Source organism: Mchenga conophoros, linkage group LG2 (genome assembly GCF_057382185.1).
Source record: "Mchenga conophoros isolate Kocher_MC1m ecotype Shallow Benthic linkage group LG2, M_conophoros_male_GT1.1, whole genome shotgun sequence".
Classification (NCBI taxonomy): Eukaryota; Metazoa; Chordata; class Actinopteri; order Cichliformes; family Cichlidae; genus Mchenga; species Mchenga conophoros.
Genome location: NC_140527.1, coordinates 37,856,826 through 37,882,228, shown reverse-complemented (window position 1 = coordinate 37,882,228; position 25,403 = coordinate 37,856,826). Strand labels below are relative to the sequence as shown.

Sequence of the window (25,403 nt, the reverse complement as noted above, 5' to 3'; positions counted from 1 at the left end):
TTATGAACGGAGTTCATCCCAGTAAATTCTTAAACACTCAGACTTTATTCAATTACTCTGCAATGAACATCTGGACTCGAACCCTATTTAAAAATAAATAAATAAATACACAGCTGACAGCTAACTTATAGTATTCTGTCAGCAGGCTGTACAGAAATGGAAATTGATGCTTTCTCAACCAGATAAACGCCACAAAAATAATTATATGTAATATTGAAATGTGCGAATTGTCTTATCATCTGTCTCCAGTCAGAAGGAGTTTTACATTTTCCTCCAGTGCATTTTCCACTAATTTCAAAGCATGAAAAAAAACATGCAAGTGGATCCACTTGAGCACAACCATCTTCTTTGCCTGTCTCAGTAGGACAAAATAGCTCAAGGTTAGCCACTATACATATGTGCATTCAGCTTTCATAAACTGTTCAGTTCTGTCGTAGAGGTTTCTTTTGGTAAATTTAGATTCTTCCGTTTCATTATGAACTCTTATGAAATCTCTGAACACGAAGCAGGAGGCACACACACTCATCAAAGACTTATGCTGTCATGCAGCATTTGTTGCCAGGGCACCTTTGCCTTTGAAGAAATCCAGGTGGATTAGTTATTGATTCCCCATCATGACTGTACATCATCTTTTTTTCCTTTTATTTTCACCTCTAACCAATGGGGAGAACACTCTCTGTCTTTTTGTCTGTCTTTGATTTTTGACGGCATTTCTGCACGAGTACACTTTGTCATATGTTTCCTGCATGTAGAGTTATGTGAGATTTTTATGTCAGTTCTAGGTTCATTCATTAAACGGACTGCCTGTGCCAGACCACTTTCCCGAGACATTAAAGTCTGCCTCTGTTTCATCCACTGTGAGCCCAGAATGTATTTCTACACTGCAGAGTCTTTCCCTGCCTCCAGCCAAGTGGGTTTATCCAGACAGACAGCTGGATAAACAGACTTCTGTGGGCATAGCCTTCAACTCTCTGCAGCCTCTCAAAGTCTAGTGCACATCTACAATGATGACAGTTTTATTTCTGTAGCTGGACTGGGTAATGGTTATGTATATTAGAAAGTTTTGTGATGTGTGTTTGTGTTACACAGAGAGAGAGATTGGACTCGGGCAATAGGTGTGAGGTTGTACATACTGTATGATTTATCTTTATGCTGCAGAGGATTTTTGTGGTCTGCTTCCAACTGGTGCTGGATGGTTCCTAGAAGTTGCTTGAAGGCTTTTGTGATTGATTTTTTTTCCTTTTGTTTGCATTGTATTTACCTAACTAATTCAGTGTCCCCATACTGTTGCTGCTTCTGTCAATTCTGAATAAATGAATATATCTGTTGCATTTATGCATGTCCTACAGGAGGGATCTGCTTGCTTTTCAGGGGTTTCATACTCTTTGATTTCCTGTTTAAAAGGGTTTTTGTGGATGTGGAAAAAAGAAAAATTACACTCAAAACTGCCCTCTGTAAAATCAGCATGCTGAACTTTGATTTTTTCCTTTTTCTTCAGGAATTGGGTTGTAGTAACTGATTACCATCTTTAAATGTGCACAAAGTAGTACTTGAACAGAACTTTGAAAAGAAACACTAGTTGACGAGTTCAGCGCCTTGCCTGATGGACTAACAGTGCACCATAAGTAGCCTAGTTTAGGAAATGTCAAACTACAGCCTGCTGCATTGATGGAAGGAGTGTTTTTCTGGCTTATGTAAATTACATTGAATTGTGCAGACCAGCATCAGCTTGAGATATTTAAGAAAACTCTCACCCACCCCCCAAAAAAGAGCAGAGAACCGAAAGAAACCAGAGACTAGAAAACCAGACGCATGCACATATGCAGTAGATGTAACTTATGCCATTGTGCTAATATTAGTTCAGTAGGTCTAATAAAATAAGCCAAAGAAGTAGTTACTCACATTACAGCCACATTGAAGCCCCAAGGTACCAGCTAGGTGTGGTAGGTTTTAGTGTAAAGGGTAAATGAACACGATAGCTTGGAGCCTACTAGTACAGGAGGTTGTTGACAAGGCCTAGCTTTTCCACACAGCTCAGCAGAGAAGTACAACAGTCCTGGAAGCAAATAACACAAATCATCTGAGGAGAAGAGGCAGCAGGGCAAATTGCATCTCAGCAGGGGAGGAAACGCACATCCAGTACAAATGGCAAACTCTATTGATCGGAAGGCCAGACTTCAGGACAATTGAATGTAAAGAATCTGACCCACGTGTGACAGCGAAGGTGAGGTCTATTGTATCTGTAGGAAATATTGATTGGAGTGTATGGTCCTGAACTCTAACAGTGTCACTTTTAGTGAAGTCGTGCTATTCTGCTGACTGTGTGCAGTGTGATCTAGTATGTAGAATACCAGCAGTTCAAATAGTAAGGTGAAGCCTTTCATTTGTCAGGAATTCAGAAGACTCAGAGGTAATGGAGTTTGACAGTCAGTCTTCCCCCAACATCATGGGGAGTGATCCAGTGTTTGAAAGTGCCATGGGAATTTTAGAGGGGAGGTTGTAGTCAAAAACAAAAAAGCTCAAGTTGTTAATCTGGTTATTTTTGTTCTTATAACCAGCAGTAATACAACTGGTTACATTACATTACAAACAAGGTTTGGAGGCCTATCTCCGCCCACCACCACTTCCCCTGCCAGTGGCGGACTCCCTCAGGTGTCGGTGTGTTGGTGGTTCTTTGTGTCTGGGGGTGGGCGTCCAGGTACACACCGGCTCACTCCTTGGCGGCCGCTTATCGGGGCCTGGAGCCTGGGGCTCGCTTGGGCCCCTTCGGAGGTGGGGTGCCCCCGGCCTCTCGGCCTGGGGCTCGGTCACTCAGGCACAGCTGGGGGCCGGCGGAGCTCACGGGCGCGTCACTGCAACTCCCCCTGGCTTCTGCTCCGCGGCTGCTGAGTGAGCCCTCATCTGGGACTCTCCTCAGCTCTTTCCGGGACAGTGGCGCGGCTGCCCCTCTGTTGGTCTTCCTTGGTCTCTTGTGTTCTGGGGACCTCTGGATGTCTGGAGTTTTGATCTCCTCCATACCCGCTTCACACCCTGGAGGACGGGGCTGTGGCCCCCCCACACTCCCTAGCAGATCGTTACATGGAGAAACCTTTGGAATGCAAGCATGCTGATCCACACAGGTATGCACACGGGTGTTCACTGCTCGTAGACCCAAATTACACCTTTCTTGGCTGCTACTTCGAAGCACATCTGTCCTGCGTGCTGCACAACAACATTGAATATTTAGTATTTACTGCTGTTTACACTTAGCTAGATTAATGCGATGGTGTTGTGTTTAGTATGTTGCTTTGTTTTTTTTTCTGCTTGTTTTCTATTCTTCTCTCAACAGGTGATCCAGGAGATTTTTATTTTTTCTCCCCCCCTTTCTCACTGTCCCTCTCCCCTTCTGTTTTTCCTTTCCTTCCTCTTTCTTTCTCCCTTTCCTCTCCCTCACTCATGTCTGTCCCGTCTGTAACATCTGAAAATAAAATATAATAAATAATAAAAACAAAGATCGACCAAATGGACCAATACGGCAATGCCACGAAGATCCATTTGGCAAAGTAAATCCATTGGGTATCCTTGTTGGTCTTCAGACAACAATTCTGATGGCTAAAGAACCAAATGGGACAGGCAAAAAAAAAAGAAGAAAAAAAAAATACATTACATGGTGCAGTCGTCTGAGCTGAATGCTCGTGGATAAGTTGACATCTTTAACATTCACAAAGCTAAAATAGTGAAAACTGTGATAATGGAACAAATGTTGCAAACAGTAACTAGAACATCTGGTTTCAAGATTTTTGAGATCTGACACAGATATCCTCCGCATGTCCTCCTCCTAGGGGCTTCACCTTGTATTTCCCCTCCCTTCGTAAGTATTCCCTTTAGTCCCACACATCCAGACTATAAGCAGAACCAGATTCATGGCTATAGAGTTACCCCTGTACATTTCTCACTACATACAGACCTCCCAAGATGGTTTTAGTTATTTAAGACAGTATAGTGTAACCGCCATTCTGCAGAGCAATTGGCCTGATTTGAAGCCTGCACAAGTTCCCGATCTTTGTTTGTTTCTGATACAGAAAATCGAAGTAGTCTCCTTCATTTTTGTATACACAGTTATTAGGCTTTGTTTTGAGAGAGATTCTATAATTATTACTTGTCGCTCAGTGTCTCGCACTTCTAATAATGCCAGTAATGGATCACTATATTTCACAGACTTTATCTCATGTTCTTTTTCTTTTTTTGTTTGTTTTTGATATGAATTAACTATTCAACTAATATGTGCACCAACCAACAGCTGGTGCCTGATGCCACATTGCAAAGAATATAAACACACATATACGTAAAATTGTTGTTTTTATTCTTGGTCTCAGAATATTGTTGATGGATTCAGATATACAAATATGCTATATATAAATAGTCTTTCAGATCAAACAGTGGTCAAAATTAATTTGGCTTTGCCCATCAAGTCCCAGTTACAAAGAAATAACCATTGCAGTAATTTCTTTCCAATAATATGAATACACTGTTAGAGTGACCACAGCAAGTAACATTTTAACTCTTATTAGGGTCAATACAAATTGCCAGTTATTGGCTATAAGGTTAAATCTGTTTTGCTTAACCAGTAACTTTTGACTGGCTCAATGCTCGCACCACATTTTAGACGAGTAAAAGACTTCTGTAATAATCGTTATAGTAGATGTCTGTTTTCACACAAATGATGGCTTTGATTAGCTAATTTAGTTTCTCACATTTGGAGACAAATCTACTCTTTGGACAAAAGAGAAATTTGTAGGACTAACAGCAGATGCTGGCTTGGCCGCACACATTTCACCATAAGGAAAGCATTCGACACTTCACACACACGTATTTGCAAGTTTGTCAGAATTAATTTAGATGCACATATATTTGCATGAATACACACACAAGCTCAAACACTCTGGAGAATATATAAGCAGACTCCAGGGACAGACAAGTGTTCCCTGAATAAACAAACGTTCCTTTGTCTGTCGCTTCCCACTCATCCTCTTTCTTTCCCCACAGCTGCCACGAACCCCTGCACCACTGTACACACTGTGGAATATATAAAAAGTTAGTGTCATGCCTCATTACTCATTTAAAAAGGACTCCTCATATGATAGGATATGAATCTGGGCTCTCTCGTTCTCACGCATTAGCTCACCTGGATTAACATCAGGAAATACATTACATGACAGTCATTCCTTTGCCGTAAGCGTTTTCCAATCCCTGGACTGAAAGCTGTGTCCCTTTCTGCTGACTGCTCAGAAGCAGCAGTGGGACGATGCCAGAGGTTTTTGGCTGCACGTAGGCGGACAGAGCGGAGAGGCAAAGCCTTCCCCTACCTCGACTATACAATACACGTGGAAAAAAATAGAACAGTACTTATAGAGCTGCTGAAATAGGACTTTTCTGACCGTTCTCACCAATCTACTTCAAATGTGTTTGCCTGTTGTAGGCTATATATTGTTAAAAGCTGGATTTCTTATGGAGATTTGAGTATACAAGCAGCAGATGAAGACAATGGACTTTGGAGGGCAGCATAAGAGAACTGATTCCTATTTGGATGTAATCGAATAGAGAGATGAAATAACTTTTATGAACAGCAAGTAGATAGTTTCTCTCTATCCTGCAGCTTGCAGCTCACAAGAAATGTTGCAGTAAAAGAAATTAAGTCTGAGATGTTCATATGAAAATGTAAAGGGGGTGACTTTTGGTAGAAATTGAGCGAGGCGGCCTCTGGTAAGGTTCCAGGTGGCATGGGTAGCTCGCCTCATTAAAGAATATTATCCAGCACTGCCTCACGGCAGCTGCCTATGCCCCCCCACCACCACCCACCGCTGACTCTGCTAGAAGGGACATTTACCCTGGAAATCAGAGAGGAGAACGGGGGAGGGAAGAGGAGGATGACATTAATAGCCAGGAGCTTCACATAATCAAATCTGCACGTCTTGATTGACGGGCAACTCAGAATGTAATTACTTTGAACAAACCTTCAGGAACTAGATTGTTTAACATCAAAAGAACATCATCAAGAAGAACAAGAGGAAAATGAATGAGAGTAGAATAACCTCAGAGGCCAGCGTTGTGTGTGCACTCATGCATGTGACTGTACAAGAAAGAGGTGTTGCAGGAAGATGTTTGTGCGTTTCAGTTTTCCACACTGGGAGAAAATAGAGACTAAAGCTGAAAGACAAGCGTAGTAAACACAATCAGACAGATGTGCGGCTACGTGTGGGTGGACCCAGCCCCAGGTATCTTTTGTTTTTCTTACACAAGAGGACCCTTGTGCTCTCTAAGTCTCTCTGTGGGGTTTCTACCGAGTCAGAGAGACCTCTCCTTCAGCTCTCAATGAGTTCACACTATTTTTGCTAGTGTGACGTGTATCTCCACCAAACTGTTTAATATGCATCATTTATACAAAAATGTTAATGTTTTCTAAACACAAGAAAAGTTGCACTGAAAATCACTCAACGCCATTTTTACCTTAAAGATTATATTTTGAATATTAGACGGTAGTAGTCCAGCTAGTCCGCTGCCAAATAAACAGCCATGTTTAATGTTTACATTACAAATCCAGAGTCTCAGCGCCCAAGACGGTCTCTTTAAATTTCTTGTTTTGTTAAAACGGTTCAAATATTTTGTGTGTATTGATTAGTTCAGAATGGTCTCCTTGTATTCTGTTGGTGGACTGATTGAGTAACTGACTAATCATTTCATCTCATCCTTGTCCAATTGTGCTATTGTTGAATCACAAATCTGGGTCTTGTTATCTGGGCTTGCCTCTGAATTAGTGCTCCTTTTGCTTAACTGGTTGACTGAATTAAACGTAAGTAATAGCCTCTTATAGCTGTGCCCAATCATGTTCTCATTATTTTGCATGTGCTGCCCCTCGGTTTTTTGTAAATTTGCAATTAAGTATCATTCCATTATTGTTACACCCACAGGCTTCCGAAGCTTCGTTTATTAAAGCTGAATTGACTTCGTTGTGAAGATGTTTCTGTTTCTGGGAGCAACAGTTGTTTGTGCCTTAACCCACATGACTTAGACAGTTTATCATTTTTTATCATTTGTTTTTGCAGCAATTCTGCAGCACACACGCGTCTCTTATACATTCTTTTTTTATAACTGTGCAAATCACAATGGCCTAGAATCACATTGGCCTAGATTAATTTTTTCTCTTCATTTGTCTTTAATTTAGTGTTTGTTTTAATTCTTCAGTTTCTAAGATCCTTTAAATGTCTTCCTTCTCCTTAATTCGTCTCTCAATACAAGTTTTGGCAGCCATTACTGTGGTTTTTGTGTTAAAGGTGTGAAGGGTGATGGCGATGGAGCTATTTGGTTGCTTGTCTTTTTATGATTATCACAGTGGAGCTTAGTACTTAGAGGGAACAGGGCTTTATTAACCTCTTTCACCTTGACACAGCCAGCTGTGAATGGAATTTCAGATTGATTTTAAATTTGTATTGATTTTCTTAAATGCCGCATATATTAGCCTGTCTTTTTGTTGTTGTTTTCCTCTCCCCCACTAGGATGACTTAGGAAAACAACAGATGACCGACAAATGACCCAAGTAACCTCAAACACGGGACATTTTCCTGTGTTTTCCGACAGCAATTTAAAGCCTGCCTGTTTTTGCTAATTTCCACCCTCGTGTTTTATTTTTGGGCTCTAGTAGCTTTGTATGGCTCACGTTTTAAAATCTTTTCCCCCTCCTCTCTCTTAGTGAGCCTTTGTGTAGCCTCTCAGTTCATCCACCGTCTGAAACAAGCCATTTTAGCACCTTGCCATTTCCTCTCCTCTCAAACAGAAGGGTTTACATGGTTGCGAGTGGATAAAGCGCTTCTGCTGGCAGACTGAGCTGTGTGCCTGAGATGACCATATTAAGGACATGCAGTCTCATTGCCGTACACATCCAGGAGCAGAAGAAAACTGTTGGAATCTGACTGCCTGGAAGTGTTTTGAGCTTTTGGATCAAAGTCATTACTTGTAGACAGACACTCTTTATTATTTAAAACTTTAGCTATAAAGCATAATCGGTCCACTTTAACCTTTAACAGAAGAAAACCACAAAAGTAAAATTGGCAACAAAGAAGGATTCATCCACTGCATGTGCTATATATTTCAAGCTTGAACTCGGGTTTTGGCTGAATACTCCTGCAGATTAGTAACACATACACTAATGGCTACGTTCCTGGAAAAACTTTTAAAGAATTGAAACTCTAATAGAACGTGGTGTTTCCCTGATTACCAGCCAAGTGTACCAAAGCTAGCTAGATGAGCTGTGTTGAACTATCTCCAATAGTTGGCAGTGTTGCCATGTTCACAGTTATTAATGACTGGGTTTTTGTTTTCTCTTTCCTACAAGTAAGAGAAGATTGAGGCTTGTAGAAATGGTAAGGCAATGTGTGAGCCCACCCTCGGTCTCACCTCCACAGACTTGGTCACCACTTCCTGTCACATTTGAGCACACTGGATATCCTGTTGTTTTTTTTATACTGGTGCAACCACCAATATTTTCTAAGCACTTCAAATGGTTTTGGTGCCTGAACGTAACCAAACAAAGAGTGAAAGCAGAGCTTGCAAACAACACACAAACTGTGGTCTTCCAGCTTAGATTTGTGTGATCGATGAGATCTCCTCCTTCAACTGTGTGACAGATTCTGCTTATTATTTACACTGTGGTTGGAACAGCTGGTCATGATTTTGTAATAGTCTGGTGAGATTGTATTGTTTTTGGGGTTGTGTGTTCTTTGTGTTTTTTGTGTTTTTTTTTTGCTTTTCTTGTCTTACAATGCACATAATTGCGTGTAGCTATCAGGTTGTGGATATTTTAATATCCATCTTAGTTACAGTGTGCCAAATTTCTTTTTTTTTTTCTTTTGTTTTTAATCTGATATCTGCAATCAACATCCCAAATATGCTCACATGATCTCCATTACAGTATGGACATGTAGTAGTAGTAGTAGTAGTAGTAGTAGTAGTAGTAGTAGTAGTATTTTACCTTAGTAGGAGTGAGACTTTTGACACATATTTTCTGCAGCAGGCATAAACAGTGGTGCATAAGATCTAATGTAAGTGTAAATTCTGACAAAACAGCAGATGTTAAAAACAAAAGCTTAAATTTTCATCCATGTCCATTTACAGGATAGACTGTAAGTAGCATAGGAGGAAATATGTTATTTAGTATTTATTTATTTATTGTCATTGTCAAGAACAATGAAATTGCGTTTGGGGCTTCCATACAACCCCAAAAAAAAGAAGAAAATAATAAATACCCCTTAAAACCCAAGTGTACATATTTAACCCAGTGTGACTCCAATGCAATAAGACAATCCTTAGCAATAATGTTCGTAGAAATTCAGACAAAGAATTTGTCTGAAAGTTATGTGTGTTTATATTCATGATGAAATGTGCTCCTTGACCTGTATTGTTAAAAATGGAGATGGGGAGGGAAGCTGCGGGTGCTGTAAATCTCTGGGAAGAAGTAAATAATCGTCTTTATTACACTTGATTCTGCTTTATACGTGCTTCAGGTCTCAGGCATTTGATGGTTAAGGATAAATTCATAGGCTCACATTTTCTCACCCTGTCTAGAGGGAACATGAACGGCGCTGCAGTGAAATTGCAGCCTGATGCAGCCACATCGTTTTCTCCATATGAGCTGAGATCTAGTTTGATTTGTATCAAAATATGTTATAAACTCACCAGCATGTTTCCTTGTTTTAAAACGGGGACAGTGGAGCTTGGGCAGTCCTGAAGTTCTGAATCTTTTCTTTTTGACATATTGTTTGGCATTCAGGCTGTTGCACCACCACCCCATCCTCTATCAACCTTTTCTTATCATTCTTGCTGCTCTCCATCTTCCTTTTCTTCACTTTAACATGTAGAACTCATCAATCGCCTGGCAACAGGGGTCCTTATCACCTGTTTCCTCTCACTGTGACACCTGGTTAGAGACTGAGGTCATCAGCACACATCCATCCATTTTCCCTTGATGTAGCTCGCTTTGCTCATTTTAGTTTTTTGAGGCCGTGTTTTTGGGGGTTTGTTTTTTCAGTATCCAGCCTCTATTTCCTTTTTATCCTTCAGCCATTTTTATCAGCCCAACATATTCATTACACCCTCCCCTGCTCAAGGGACCTATTTTGAGCCTTCGATAATATGCATATTTCTTTATTCGCCTTCACTAAGTGTCATTTAATTCCTTTACTTCCCTCTCTTACAGTAGATTTAGAGGGAATCACTTATGAGGAAATGTATCTATAGCCATCTATTTCCACTTAATGCTGCAGACCGAAGAACAGTAAATAATATTTTCCTCAATGGATTTATTGCTATTGAAGATTCAAATGAGCAGACTTCAGATCACAGATAATACATGCTACTATTATTTTCTGGTGGTGGGCCCTATCACAGTGATTTATTTGCATTGCTGTAAACTGTGACTCATCGTATATGGAGCCCCCAAAGTGCTCAGCATTAAATAAATAAATATGAATGGCTGTAATTAAGCAATAATTTGCAAATTTATTCAGGAGATAATTAAAACTCAACTCATTACTATATAATACATTTTATTTATTTTCATAATTTAACATAAAATTACAGGACTTAATTTGTTTTCATAATGGCATTTTTTCCCCATAACCATTTTTTAATTTATTATGTTTCTGTTTTCTTTTTTACTGTTTATTCAAAGCAGCATCAACTTGGTTAATTCCGAATTGGTTAAGAGACGGGGGAATTTAATTGCCTGGAAAGTATAAGAGGGTAAGAGAGAGGCGGGGAAGCAGCAAGTCGTGAAAAGACATTTGGATGCAAGTGAGTGCAAGTTATGCGTCGATGTAGTTTTACTGGAAGCGTTGGTGAATCAGAGGCTGAAATTTCCCGATTACAAATCAGGATTCAATAAACATGAGTTGGACCCAAAGGTACTGTAAGAACGACACAGTGCAGTTACATGAAGACTGCAGCGACAGTGAAAGTTAGTTGCATCATGTTTCATGTCAGGAGGAGCTGAAATATCCCAGCAAACTGTCAGTTTTAATTCCGTGATCATGTCATGTGGGATGGATGACTTGTCTGTTCACATCATTAAGTATGCTGTGTGAAACGTGGACCTCAGAGGTGGCAATGAGAGAAGTGAGATATTAAGGGTTGACACTACAGTGACATGTCTGTTTAATGTGCATTTAATTAAATCAAAGCGTGGTATTTGAAGCGAGACATCTCCGTTTTATATTTTAAATTGCCAAGGTAGATGCAAAAGGGTTTTTTGTTTTACATTATTACCCGTTAGGGGCAGGCGATATCGCCTCAAAAATGTATCACGATTATATTGTGAGAGGAAATCTGTGATAATGTTCATGATATTGAAATAAGGTGACTGCAGCTTGCAGGCAGTGGCATTTATTAGTGGAAAAAAGTGAATGTCATTTTCCAGCCTTCTTTTTTTTTAATGAGCAACAGCAAACAGCTCGTTTGAAGTGCAACTGTATTGCCAGCAGGTGCCAGCAGTAGCATTATAGTCCAATAGTGATACAGAACGGTAACCTAGGAAGTGTTTCCTTAATAAACCTGCTCAGCTTTTTACTTTAATTGTTGTTATACTAGCTTAACCTTGTAACTCTTCAGGAGCCTGCATAGAATAGTAAAATTGAAACAGAAGTATTTTCTGCGTGGGATCTTGTGTTGAGCTCTTTAACTAGTTGCTTAAAGCCATTCTTTTCCACCGTAACCGCATCAGTCCCTGCTGTTTGTTCTTTTTGTTATTTGGATTGCTACTAGCGAGTGCTCCAGCAACTGCCTGTTGAGTCACCAGCTGCTCGTATCTCCTCCTCACATGCCTCAATAGGCTGGTTGTAGTCAATGCTGTGTTTTTGCCTTAAGTGGTGGAACGGGTTTATTTCCATCTTTACCAGGAAGAGTTTCCTTATATATTTTGTAAAATATGGGGCTTAGTTGGAGGTCTGACCTCTTGTAGCCACCTCACTTGCATATTATTGAAGCAGCTCCTTTTTTTTTTTTTTTTTTAGGCCTTAAATTGTCATCAGAGGCTGGCACACTGCTCTCAGACATGGGTTTTTTTTTTAAATACTGCTATCATTGTGGACAGCATGGCACAGCCCTATGAGGCATCTGATGAATCTGATAGTCCCCAAATTAAGTCTGCATCATGACTACTACCCCAGCTATAAAGGACTGTCTTCAGCAGCAAGAAGAACAAAGTGACCTCCAGCAAATGGTTTAAAGATGACGAAAACATTTTGGGTTTTCATCAAAAATCAGAAGCAGTTAAGACGATAACTCAACAGCTTTTAACACCTGCTGCCTTTAGAACAAGCCTATTATATAAGTCAGAAGCAAATATTTTGATTGCCTTGCCATGTCATAAAATAGTAGTTGTCATAGAAGTAGTACATAGTAATTAACCTGTAATTAAAAGGAAACGACTGACACATTACACATTCATGTGGTTAACAATAGACTGATTTTAAAAGCACAACATGCTACCAGATTGTCACTTTAACTTTGTTTGCAAGAAAGATAAACAATAGTGTTTAAGGAGTAGATGAAAGATGCCTGCAGGATGTTACACGTCAGATGAACTGTATTGCTTTGTCGGTGTTTGATTTTAGTAGAAGCAGATTAATCAGCAGAAACAGTAACTGTTACATCATCTTTTGAAGAGCCTTACTTTGACATGTCTGTGACATGATCACAGTTCTGAAAAATCTGTCACTGAAAATTTATTAGTCGAGTTTTAATACTTTCTTTAGTAATTTCATGGTTCATTATATATTTTACACAGTTTGGTTATTAAATGTCGTTTAATTTCTTTTTAATTTGTTGGATATCGAACACTGTGGGGATCCACACTCCTCCTGTCTGCTCTGCTGAACCCTCCCACTGTGCTGACTGATAGGACCGCATCTGCATATCTACAAATAAACTAAGGAAAAACATTAAATTCTCCCAGAAATTAGTTTGCTGTAAGATGTCTCAGATTCATTATTTTGCTGGTTAATTTATGTATTTCCTGATTCCGCTGGTGACCAACATGTCTGGCAATCAGTAAATGTCACCGTCTGTAAAACAGTTTTAACTAGTGTCACTTTTTTTAAACATACAGTATCTCGAGCATCACATTTTGCATATAACCTTTTGTGACAGATTTGCGAGCAGCGCTCTTGCATGTGCATGCACAAATGCAAAAGCTTCACTCACCCCGCGGCATAATTGTAAACTCCAGATCCTCTGCAGATGATGTTGACACATTGGACGATGTGGTGAGGAGCATCATTTCCATTTTATAAAGTTCCATATTGAGACTAGTATGCACAAAAAAGTGCAGTGTTTGCCTGTGTTTCAGTATGAGAGTAGATGTGTCCATGTTTCCCAGCCCCAGTGTGAATCAGCATTGTAAATAAAGCTGCTCTGATATGTAGACCCACTTGCATTATCTGTAAGTTCATCATTCAAACAACAGGGGTGACAGAGAAAGAATGACTCAGTAAAAACTTCTTGAAATATGCATGTGGTTTGCAAGATTATTTATTCATGCATGGCTGTGTATTCCATTATGTGTAGGCTGCTTGTGTGTCACTGTTGTTGACAGAGAATCACTCAGGGAATAAGTACGCAATGTGAATGCAACTTAAAAGATTTAGTATGGGCTGAGGTGATATCTGACCAAAGGTTGGTTATTCAGTGCAACTCTGTTTATTGTTACTGTGTAGGTGTTACCTTTTCCCTTTGGAAGGAAACTACTGTTTGAGCTCATTCATATTTCTCTCCTGCCTCCAGATTTTGACCCTAGCCTTGGTATGATGGCTGGAATTACCCCCATGAACCCAATGATGCCCGGCCTCGGTATGGTACCTGCAGCTCTCTCCCAAGACGTACCGGTTGTCAAGGAGATCATCCACTGCAAAAGCTGCACCTTGTTCCCCCCCAACCCCAGTAAGTCATAGTATTATGCTAATCCTACACCGGCTCTTTTCTTCTAATACAGCTAAAAAGACCACATTTCTTTGGCAGACATCGGCTTGTGTTAGAGCTTGAGATGCAGCACCTTAATTAAAAATACCTCAAAGAAGGGTCAGGTTTTGAAATGCATTATTTTTTAATTTGGTTTAATTAATAATCTTGTTAATAATTTCCCAGTGTCCTGGACAGCATCTTCAGCTAAATTGATCGGAACATTAGTTCAGATTGAGCATAGATGGCTACAAAGTTGAGACCAAACAGCTGATCTCATCAGCTGGTTTCAATTCCAGCTGACATCAGCTGACCACTGATCATGTTGGTAAAATCTTAAGTAAGCCCTTTTATTTACATTGCTTTAGCCTGCTGACAGTTGTCGTGCAAGCCACTTTGCAACCCACATCAAGCTCCAGTCTGTTCTGTTTGTGATTCTACTTTGCTTCAATGTCCTTATGCTTTCGATCCATGTGCAGAACTGTAGGGAAGTCCCACAACATCTACGCCAAAATTATTTTTTCACTTTACTGCAGATGCAAAAGAAATGAAAAAAAGAAAAAAGAAAAAAATTGAGTTGTTTCTTGAAGATTTGATCATATTTATCAGTTTAGGTGATTTATTGCTTTGCAGGATTTCTACCCATACGGTTTTGTTAAAATGTTGCTTAGACTTAGTATTACACTGTCATAAACAATGTCAGTACAAGAGAAGATACACCTGTTCACTTTAAGCTGCATTTACATTCTGACAAACACAGTGGAAATTCTCAGGGCAAAAATCTCACTTTGTATAATCTGATGGTATGTGTGTTTCCCAGAGTGGCGTTTATATTTATCTCACCGCCACCTTCCAATTATTCTGAGTTAGGAACCAAAATAGTGGGGGGGTACTTTGATTGATCCCACCTCTGCTTTACGGATTTCCTGCTGCATAAAGCTCTCTGCCTGGGGACTTTTTTCAAACAAGTGCTACATGTCATCTTCAAGGTGAACTGAAAGAAAAGCTCCTTACCACATTAGCATTCACTAGTTTACAATCCTTTTGCAAAACAAAACACACTCCTGAATTTTATTAGGCAAATATTGTTTTTCACGGCGCACATAAAGCTGTTTTAAGATATTCTTGTGCATCTGCTGTATGCATTTTGGCTCAGTATATGTGACAAAATAGAGCAGAGAGAAAAGCAGATTAAAAGTTTAACTTCACCTTGGATCATATTTTGAGCTAGTTGTCAGGAGCAAGTAGAGAAATGAACCAGGTACTTTGTTCAGGGGCACCTACAAACCCTGAGGCTAAATGAGGGATCAGCTTGTCAAGAAATTACCCAACAACTTTATAGCCTGTCACAGTCACTCACAGTCACAAGCGCGAGTGAAAACGTTTTGTGGAAAATAATCTCTTCCCAAAACCTTTTCAATCCTTGGTGGCACATGGACATGAGGCTTAATTGGTAACCTTTTTCATCCTCCTTGTTACTTTCTACTTCCCTGCCTTTCTACTCTGCTCCACTTACTCTTCTCTCGCTTTTTTGCTCCCCAGCTCTACTTATGATCTTTTTGCGTGTCACTTATTCCAGTGTCACAAAAAAGCAGTCCATCTATAAGCCAGGTATTTTAAAATAGGCAGACAATTGAGAAGCTGTCTAGCTTGATTCTTCTCATGAAAGCTAAGTAGCTCTGTAGGAGGTCTACAGGAATGGCTAATGCCCAGTGAGAATTGGCGCCTTATCAAATGGGTTGATTTTGTGTTTCTGTGGCTCTGAGAGTTCTGGTGTCGATCTCAGGTGTATCTGTCAGGGTCGCATTTTCCAGCTAAGGGAACTGACTAAAACCAGTTCAGGTATTTGGCAAGGTTGTGGTATGTCGCCAGTTTATTTACAATATCTCATCTACAGTTTGACTCATTCTATTTCCATCCCGAAAACTGTTAATTGAGAAATAATATTAAAAATATGTTGCTGAGCCTTAAGGTAATGACTATCAGGCCAAACCCCAAAGGAGTTTTGCACTTAACAGACCATTACAGGACCTTTGAAGGTGTCTTGAGGAATTGGACAACACATCTTTATGGAGCGAGGCAAGGCCAGCATATCTAACAGACTGCAAACGTAACGCTGTTCTTTGTCTTGTTTCTTCTTTGGGAGGTTTTGCTATGTAAATTACCCTTCTACCAGATGTGGTGTGAACATCTGGCGATCACTATAATGTAAAAGATGGATGATAAGTCAAACCTGGTCTCTTCCTGCTGTTGTTCTGTGGTCTTAAGTGTAATGCTCACATTTCTTGTAGGAGCTTTAAGGCATGGGCAGTGATCACCTTTACACAGTAAACTGCAGTGGACTCTGTTCTGACACATCTTACACTTACACTACTTCTGCTTTTGTGTATGTGATTGGACCACACGGGCCAGCCATCACTCCACATCACTCGTTGTCCTTCATTTGATAACCTTTCTGAAGCTACTAACTTCGACCTGTCATTTTGGAGTTGCTCTGAGCAGTCGTCTAGCCATCGCAATTTGGCCTTTTGTCAGAGTTGCCTGAACTCTTACACATACCCATTTTCTCCTGTCTCCAACACAAACTTGAAATCCTGTCTGTTTGCTTGCTGCTTATTACATTCCAAGCCTGAAAGGTATCATTGTTACAGGATCAGTGTTATTAATTTCACGTCTTTATATGTGGTGTCATTGACGATTATCTCACCTCGACTGAAAAATTCAGACAGCTAAAGGACAGGGCTGGGCGTGGCATGTGGGGATATATCTGGAGACCTCTGAAGCTAAAAAGAGAGTCTGACGTGCAGAAAACGGTAGAAAACCGCTTTATTTAAGTCAATACTGTCAGATAGTTAAATGCACAGTTGCACCGGATACTGTATCAGCTTTTATTTAACAGGCAAGAAAGTTTACCCAGTCTTTCATATCAAAAAGTGGTGTTTTATTTTTGAGAATAGGATCTTGTCAGCATCTGTCTCGCTAAGGCTGTGTTGTCTTCCCAGTATGACAGAACTGACGGGTGAGTGAGAGGAGAACATTTTGATCGCACTGAATCATTATTTCATACTGCATGCTGTCAAAAGTGCTTTGAGATGCAAAATAGTGGTGGCCGGGACAAATCGTTGGGAGATGAAGTTATTTGAAGTCTTTGTCATGTGTTTACCCAGAGAACATATAATACAGTTGGATTATACTTCACCATTGAGCCAGTATAAAGCTTGCTGTTAATGGAATGTGCATGAATCACTGTTACAGTAACTAAGGACTGCTGCTTGGAACCAGAGCCATATTAATGTTGCTCACGGTTTGAACTGTAACAGCGAAGCAAACACTGGCATTAGCTGCATTGAGGCGTTAAGCAAATATCACAGGAAAGTACTCGCATCTTGGCAACAAGGTTGCATATGGTGTCCATCACAAGTAGTCATTACCCTCTAGCTGCACACACTCAACCTGACACCGCATGCAGCATCCTCGCTCACTGACCTTTTAGCTGAGCAACAACAACCCTTTCAGCCCTCCCCCAGCTCTTGTGCGTTCTCGCTCTTCTGTCTTCTCAGTGTGCATAACCTTACAATCAGCGTACATCCTCATCAAGCCCTTCTTCTCAATGCGTCCCCCCTCTTGACTTCAGTCAAACCCTCTCAATTCAGCATTGATCACTGGTTCACCTTCTCTACTGCCTCTTTTGCCTGGTCGACTATATAATGCTTCGGTGGTATTGTAAATGGTTTGCAAAGGCTTTGCTCCCAGTATTTGGATCTATGGACCCACTTCAAAGCTTGATAACTGTTTTTCTTATCCAACCCTCTGAGGATGTTGTTAGCTATACAAACTCTTCTCTATCTTTAAAGAGATTTTAGTATTCTTGCAGTGTGTACCAGTTCGACATATGAACACATACAGTATAAAATATTTAGGAAGGATGCTCAGAAATGTTTGGTTGGTTTGTTTGGGTTTTTTTTCCCAGTTTCTTGGCTCATTATTGATTTTGATGCATTTCGCGCAAGCTTTGCGCGCCATAAGCAGGGCCCCATTGTACATGCCAGTGCTTCATGTGTTTGCAACAACCAGTTATTCAGACAGTAGTAAGCAAACCGATTAAACCAAACAAAAGCAAACAGACACTGATGTGCAGATCGCAGTGTGTGCAGTTGTGAGACAGTTGTGCCATTTTTCACCGTAATTCTTCGTGCACATGGCTTAGTTTACCCCTGACAAGAATCAGCTAAACATAGGTACTTGAATGTGTGTAGATTGTAGTTTGTCTTTTGTGGTGGGGCGTGGTCTGCGGGGCCGTGCGGACGCACTTGCACAGCATCCGCAATCACGTCCGCCGTGTTAAAACACGGGACTCAGGGGTTGGTGGAGTGTTTTGTGGTGCGGTTCATGTGCGGCTGGCAGCCTGTGAGCTGCAGCCGCAGCAAATAAAGACGGCTCAAAATGACGATCTGCGGTCCCGCCGTGCCTTATTCACACCACAGTCTTCTAAACTGTTGGCCTTTGAGGGACAAAGCTTCCTCTCTGTGGCATCTTCTCAGACCATGAAAGGGTGTCTGGTCAGTCGAGCTGATGGATTACAATAACCTGTGACAGTGTAGCAAACCACTGGGTGGTCATATGAAGAGCAGGCCATTGGGACAGGGCTGAACTAAAAATTAGCCAGTCTGTTTGCTTTACAGCCACATTCATGAAACTGTATGTGCAGAATAATTTGGTCTAATACAAGAGAAAATCACAGGGTAATTTTTGAGCCACTGGTTTGTCCTTTATTATATTATTAGTACTTTCTAACCTGCTAAAATTCTGTTTTGTCTCTTCCATTTAGCCGTCTGCTCAATTTTCTGTTTCTCCTGCTTTCCTTTGTGTGCACTGTCGAAAACACAGAATGTTTTTTAGTCATTTGTGTTGTATGATTTCCCAAATGATTTCCACAAAAGATCCTGCAAAAGCTGCTCCATCCATCCTCTTCCTATGCTTCCTTAGCCTCAGGTTCACTGGCTCATTATATTTGCATAAAATGCAATCACATGCACTGTTCATAAATGCTTTGATATCCTCTGATATCGTGTATTTACTGTAATCTGGAAGTCACAAATAGCTCATCTAGAGAGTTGTTTCTAATTCGTTTGCATAAAATGTTCGATTGTGATAAACAGTGCGATTCAGTAGCACAGCAGGCAGCCGAGGGGATTGCAAAATGATTTCACTCCTGCTAAGTTTTAAAAGATACACAGAAATTCACAGATTTAGGCCAAAAAAACCCCCAAGACTTTCCATTGTATTCTTTTTAGATAACTTACAGCATGTCACATTAGGTTATTTCTGCACTGCACCTGTTCTCCCTTCTCTGTCCTCCTTGCTCCATCGGCCGCTCGTGGACCGAAAAGGTCAGTTAATTTGGAAGTCTTTGTTGCATCTGCCAACAAAGCGTTTCTGTGCTATCGCAGCTTTTTCTGCTCTGCCTTTACTTTTTCTGTCCATCTCAACTGAAAAACTAGTCTAATCCGCCAACTCTAGAGGTCAAGGAATGAAACAGACGATGTTTGCTTTAACGGTCGCATTTAAAGAAAAGGAGAGTCAGGGGGAGGGATGGGTTGTTGGAGCCTGTGTGTAAAGGTAGAAGAGATACAGGGGGAAAAATTAAAGGAAAGAGATGGTGCTGGCTCCGGCTCAGAGACATAAAGTTTGTTTGCAGCTCTTAACAGTGCTGCATGCAAGTACAAGGAGTTCTGACAGCAGGGGATTATGAGCTGATAAAGCTTTTTAGCCAAAAGAAAACTCTGACTTTGGATCGTTATGTTTTCACAACTAAACTTCCTTCCCCTAACTTTTTTCTTTGTGTGTTACATGATGCTGTAGTATATTGTTGTGCTTATAATAACTAAATAATGTAACAGTTAGCAATATATTGTTTATTATTGCCAAACCAAGGCTTGGCTTTAAACTGTCCAAGTGCATAGCCGGTTGGCTTTTTATTAGATATTATGAACCAGTTGTTTCACCTTTGTTCCTTATGATCATGCTGTGCATCTGCTAGGTCAGTCAGTAATTACTTGTTGTTAATAGTAAGCAATGAAATTTTACATGATTACATGTTCAGTATGCTTTGTTTAGTATAGACTTTCTAAGGTAGTAGTATCTCGCGAATAGTCAGGCTCCCCAAATAGCATGTGGTTAATTATTTAAAATAAATATGGTAAGATGTTAACTTTTACAAAACCTCCAAGTGTTAATAGTCTCCAAGTAGCTCAGAATTAAAGCTTCCTACTGTCTGGTATAAAGTTGCCTCCCCAGAACCAAGTAATAATAAAATCCTTTAACTTCTGCAGTTAACAAGTTCTATTTGTAACACCGTAAACACATTAAAATGATACAGGGTTTATTCCAGTTAAACAAGAAGTCATTACACGTAGAACGATCCCATTTCATACTCGTCCACTTCAGAGATTTTCTGAAAAGCAGTTGAAAGAGGCTGCAATTGTTCAAGGCTACGAAACAATCATTGTTTTCAGCTGACGGAGCTTTTTGTTGTGCAGGATTATCTATGTGCACAGCCAATCCAGATGTTTAATGCCCACTGAGTTCCTGTTATCAGTTCTCGTGAGTCTCATAGGAATGATCTTTAACAGGCTAATCGCCCTACAAACCTGCCTGCAGAGATTAGTAGGCAGTTATCATTCACTGTAATCAGCGATTGAACAGAAAACAACACAGAGCATTGAGAAAACCTCAGGTAAATATGTTAACCTTGAAACTTAACCCAAAAAGTCATTTTGGTGTCTAAACGTAACCAAATAACATGTTTAAATGTTTGAGGCTGCAGAACGAAGAATGCCTGTTCTTGTGGTACAGCACAAAGTAAGAGCATATATAGAACAACATATATAAGAACATAACTTATTAATGACGACTTTCTTCCTTATTGTTAAGTAGGAGGCTATTGATCGAGAATAAGGCATTAGTGTTTCATAGTAGCTAATAATGATCCTAAACTGTTACCGAAACCGAAACTGCATCAGGAGTCCACTACCAGTCTAGTTTGTTGTTGAGCATGAGATGAGCCACCCTGCTGAGAACACAGCAGCTCGTGCCATCCTCTCCTTCATTCTTTTATCAAATCCTGTGCTGCATTGAATCCAGAGCTTTCATTAAAGTTTGAGTTCTTGCTTTACAAGCATCAGTGGAAGACTGTTTGGTTGTTGAATGACAAAACAAAATATAAAGAAACATGAACCATGTGTAACGTGAATCTGAAATTGTATTCACCAGTGCATATATGAGAATAATGAGAATATGAGGGGAGTTTTTTTCTGACTGCACTCTAGATGTGTGCACTTGTATCAACAGATGAATCCTTTAAAGACTGATCCAGAAGGCAGAATAGGAAACTCAGGGTGCTGCTAGACTCTTTCTTAACAGCTGTTACTAGGAAAAAATACTTTTTTGTTTTTCGTTTCATGCCACTACTGAAATCTACTACTAAAAACACCTATATCCTGACCAATCTTCCTCCTATATCTCAGGTATCCAACCAGGTTCAGCCCCATTGCAGAGATTTCCTAGTAGACGTCTAGAAATACAGCATCCTCTGCACTACACTGATTAGCTGGTTCACTTCTCGTAGACCACGCTAATCATATTCATCATGGATGAGAAGCCGTAGCTATTGGAGATTAAATCAGTCAACATTCATCTGTGATGAATAAGTGATTTCTGCAGTGCGAGGGACCCTTCACATTAAAAGATCTGTCACTTTGGGGCCAACAGAATTTCATTTTCATGGATGGGAGGGTTTGATTTTTCAGTTTCTCTTACAAAAAAACTCTTGCTTAAAGAGGTCATTATTCATTAATGATATGATTAAACTTCATAATTTTTTTAGGTCATGAGTGCTCTATTCTAGAATGACTTCACTGAAAATGCACAGCATCACCCTGAGAATTTGGTTTTTGCTTGTATTATATACAGATGCCATCTTGCTCTTTTAATGTTGCTGTGATCTGGCCCTCATTATTCTCAGTCTGAATGTAGAGGCTTTTTCTAAAATGGATTTTTCATTAATGCCCTGCTATTACGCTGCATTTGCTTTTGTCAGTCTTGCTTATTTGGTGATGGGATCCTTTATTATGCTATAATTATTTATTAAAATTTTGCATTTCTCATAGCACCAATGGTCTTCTCTTCTCTTTATTTTAATGGATATTTTTATTGTACATGATAATCCAGGTTTTATTTTTATGGTTGGCTGCAGTTCTGCTTTATTTTCATCTATAGTTTTGACTTGTCTCCATGTTTAATACACAGATGTCTTAAAAAAGACAAAATAAACACCTATTCGATTAAAAGCTGAACAAAATGTTATTATTACAAAGTGATGAAAGGTTTTTTAATCATTTTCCCTCATTTTTCAGGCAGTGCTGTTGATAATAGTTCTGTTTGTTACTTTGTTTTTGTTTTGTTTTTTTCTTGCAATGAATTTTAAAGAAAACCACTTTTCTCTGGCAAAGTCCAATCAATGGTTACCGCTGCTTGTATTGTTTTCATCTTCACAAGGAGCAAAATTCATGCTCAAAATAAAGTGTTTTACCCGAATTGTTCTCGGGTTGCCTGTGTTTAAGTTCACACAGCAGTGATTGAGAAACATTGCAGAGGACTTTTTTGAACTGCAAACATTAAGAAATGCTGTCGACTAATTAGAGTTGTTAGTTTTTCCAGCCTCGTATTTATATTTCAACTTGATGATGTCTTACACATGGCTGTTCTTTGTCACAGACCTGCCCCCTCCGGCAACCAGAGACCGCCCTCCGGGATGTAAGACTGTGTTTGTCGGTGGTCTGCCAGAAAATGCCACAGAGCAGCTCATCATGGAGGTCTTTGGACAGTGTGGCGATATCACAGCCATACGCAAAAGCAAGAAGAACTTTTGCCATATCAGATTTGCGGAGGAGCCAACTGTGGACAAGGCGCTCTTCCTGTCAGGTAAGAGGTCGCAAATCTAAAGCCTTAATTTTATTTATTGTTTAAGGCCTTACTGATGAAACGCAGTGGTGTGAATTTCTGTAGTTCAAGTACCACTTAAAGAATCACAAAGTGAGCTTGTGGATGTCCTGCTGCCATCCGTGTTTTCATTGAGCACTTCAGTGCTTTGGTAAAATGCCTACCAAAAACAAACAAAACAACTGTCAGAAAATATGAAGACCTTTGCTAAAACAACTCGCTGTGTAAACCTTGCTGGTACCATGTTTGACCCTCCAGGGCTCTAGACTAACTTTTTGACATGGGCGCACCGGTACGCCTAACTTTAAAAATTTAGGCGTACCGGCACAAAAGTTAGGCGCACTCAAATTTTTCAACCGCATCGCTTAACACCGCAGTTTTACATGTGCACTTTCTTTGGGGGGGGAAGTCCATACAGACAATATTAATTTCTAAATTATTAACTAACAAACTTGTGCTTAAAGTGCTTTGTCAATATTGTAGAAAATGTTAAAAACGTAATCATCATCTTGGCCTCCTCTGACGACCTGTTTGCTGCTGTCTGCTGCTGAAAGGCCGTGGGGAGAGGGGACACTTGGGCAGTGCATTTACTGCAGCATATAATGTGTTTTCTGGATACACTGTGCTTTTTCAGCATTCAAATATTGATGGCACCGTGTCAGAGCACTGGCTATGAATTTCAGACAGATCAGGCCTTAACTTAACAAAAAAGTTATCAATAGTTCTTTTCATCTTTTCTTATTACCCACAGCTACAGTACATCCACTTCTCTCAGGCCTAGGCTGCTCACTAGGGCTGAGTATCATCACTGATTTCTATAATCCATTCAATTCCGGTTCTCAAAGTCCTGATTTGATTCAATTTAGCCTCAGACAGTCAGAAATATTATAATTCTGATCATTTATCAGCACTGATACACATGAGACTTCATCAGAATTGTGAAAATCACAGCAGATGCCTTTGTGTGAAAGTAACTGAGAATAAAACACAGGAAAACATGAAGGAGATTTTCCTGGTCTGGCTTTTTATAGCAGATAACCTTAAAAATATTCTGCAATTTTGCATAATTTTAAGAAATTTAAATTTCTTCAGTATTGAACAGCAGAAATTAGGCTTTCTTGTCCGAGGTCATTTAAGTGAAAAAAAGAAAAAGCGCTGTAAACAACGGTAGACTGGTGGGTAATAAGCGAATGAATAATGCAGAAAACAGATTTGAGACGGGAAACTGTTCCTGAAGTACAGAGAGAGAGAGAGCTGTGCAGGAAGTGTGATTTTTATCGTGGTGGAAGCAAAACAGCAAAAGTCAGAGGGAATTCATGACGACATTGATCAAATGTGAAGCGCAGTTTGCTGCTTCTTTTGCTGCAGGCTCGGTGAATTTTGGTTGGAGAGAGGCAAAACCTGCAGCTCAGAATCAGCGCAAAAAGACGTAAACACAGCGCGGACCCGAAGAATCGCTAAGCTCCGACAGCGTGTCCGTGTTCAGGCCGTCGGGTGAGAAAGCCGAGAAAGACAAAGCTGATTCTGATGTGTTGGGTCCGCTCCGTGTTTAGGTCTTTGTGTGGAATCCGTTAATGAATTGATATCGCTTTATTCAAGCTACTCACCTCTCTCTTCCACCTGCACTTTCAACTGGACCACGGCCAATCAGAGAGGTCCCGCCCCTGACTATCTCTGATTGGTTTAGTCCACGATAGGGGCATAATGTGTGTCTGTTGTTGACCACACGGAGAGTTACAGAGATTTTTTTTTTGTTACCGGAACAGTTGGTCGCACCTGTGCGACCAAATATTTATTTTTAGTCGCACCACTGAAAAATTTGGTCGCATTTGCGACCAAATTGGTCGCACTCTAGAGCCCTGCCCTCTTTCTGATATGAGAACTGCCTTATTCTGCTGGAGACATTCATAAGAGAGTCTGCTCCATGTTAACATAGCATGACGATAACGTAATAGCATCACACAGTTGCTGCAGATTTTTTCAGTTGCACCACAACCCGAAGGTGCTTTCCTGGATTGCGATGGGGTGACTGTGGAGGCCTTTTTAGTACAGTGATCTAATTTCCATGTTAAGGACACCAGTTTGTGATGGTTTGAGCTTTGTGACGTGGCATGTTACCTTACTCAAAGTAGCCATCAGAAGATGGGTACAGTGTGGTTATAAAGGGATGGACATGGTCAGCAGCAGCACTCAGGCTGCGGTGTTGAAACAATGGATTGCCAGAAAACATCCCTCCAACTAGTGCTGGGCGATATGACGATATGTATCGTGTGGACGAGAGAAAAGTGTCTTCTATCGTTTCTAACCCAAATTTTATAAATTATTACATAAAATATATAGTTAACCCTTTACAACCGGTCGGAGCAGGCAAACTCCGTTTTACCTAACTATTTTTAAATCCCTGTAGAACTGGAACCACG

General features: G+C 40.2%; 1 protein-coding gene across 5 annotated transcripts in view; it reads left to right on the top strand.

Annotated features, from left to right (window-relative positions):
* The window catches only part of enox2 (ecto-NOX disulfide-thiol exchanger 2), a 184,595-nt gene that overhangs the window by 125,562 nt on the left and 33,630 nt on the right, over window positions 1-25,403 (top strand). For all 5 annotated transcript variants that reach the window (XM_085244976.1, XM_085245004.1, XM_085244995.1 and 2 more), the window contains 2 exons: window positions 13,810-13,965; window positions 22,759-22,965. In XM_085244976.1, the coding sequence (XP_085101102.1) occupies window positions 13,810-13,965; window positions 22,759-22,965 (363 nt within the window). The remainder of the gene's footprint in view (window positions 1-13,809; window positions 13,966-22,758; window positions 22,966-25,403) is intronic.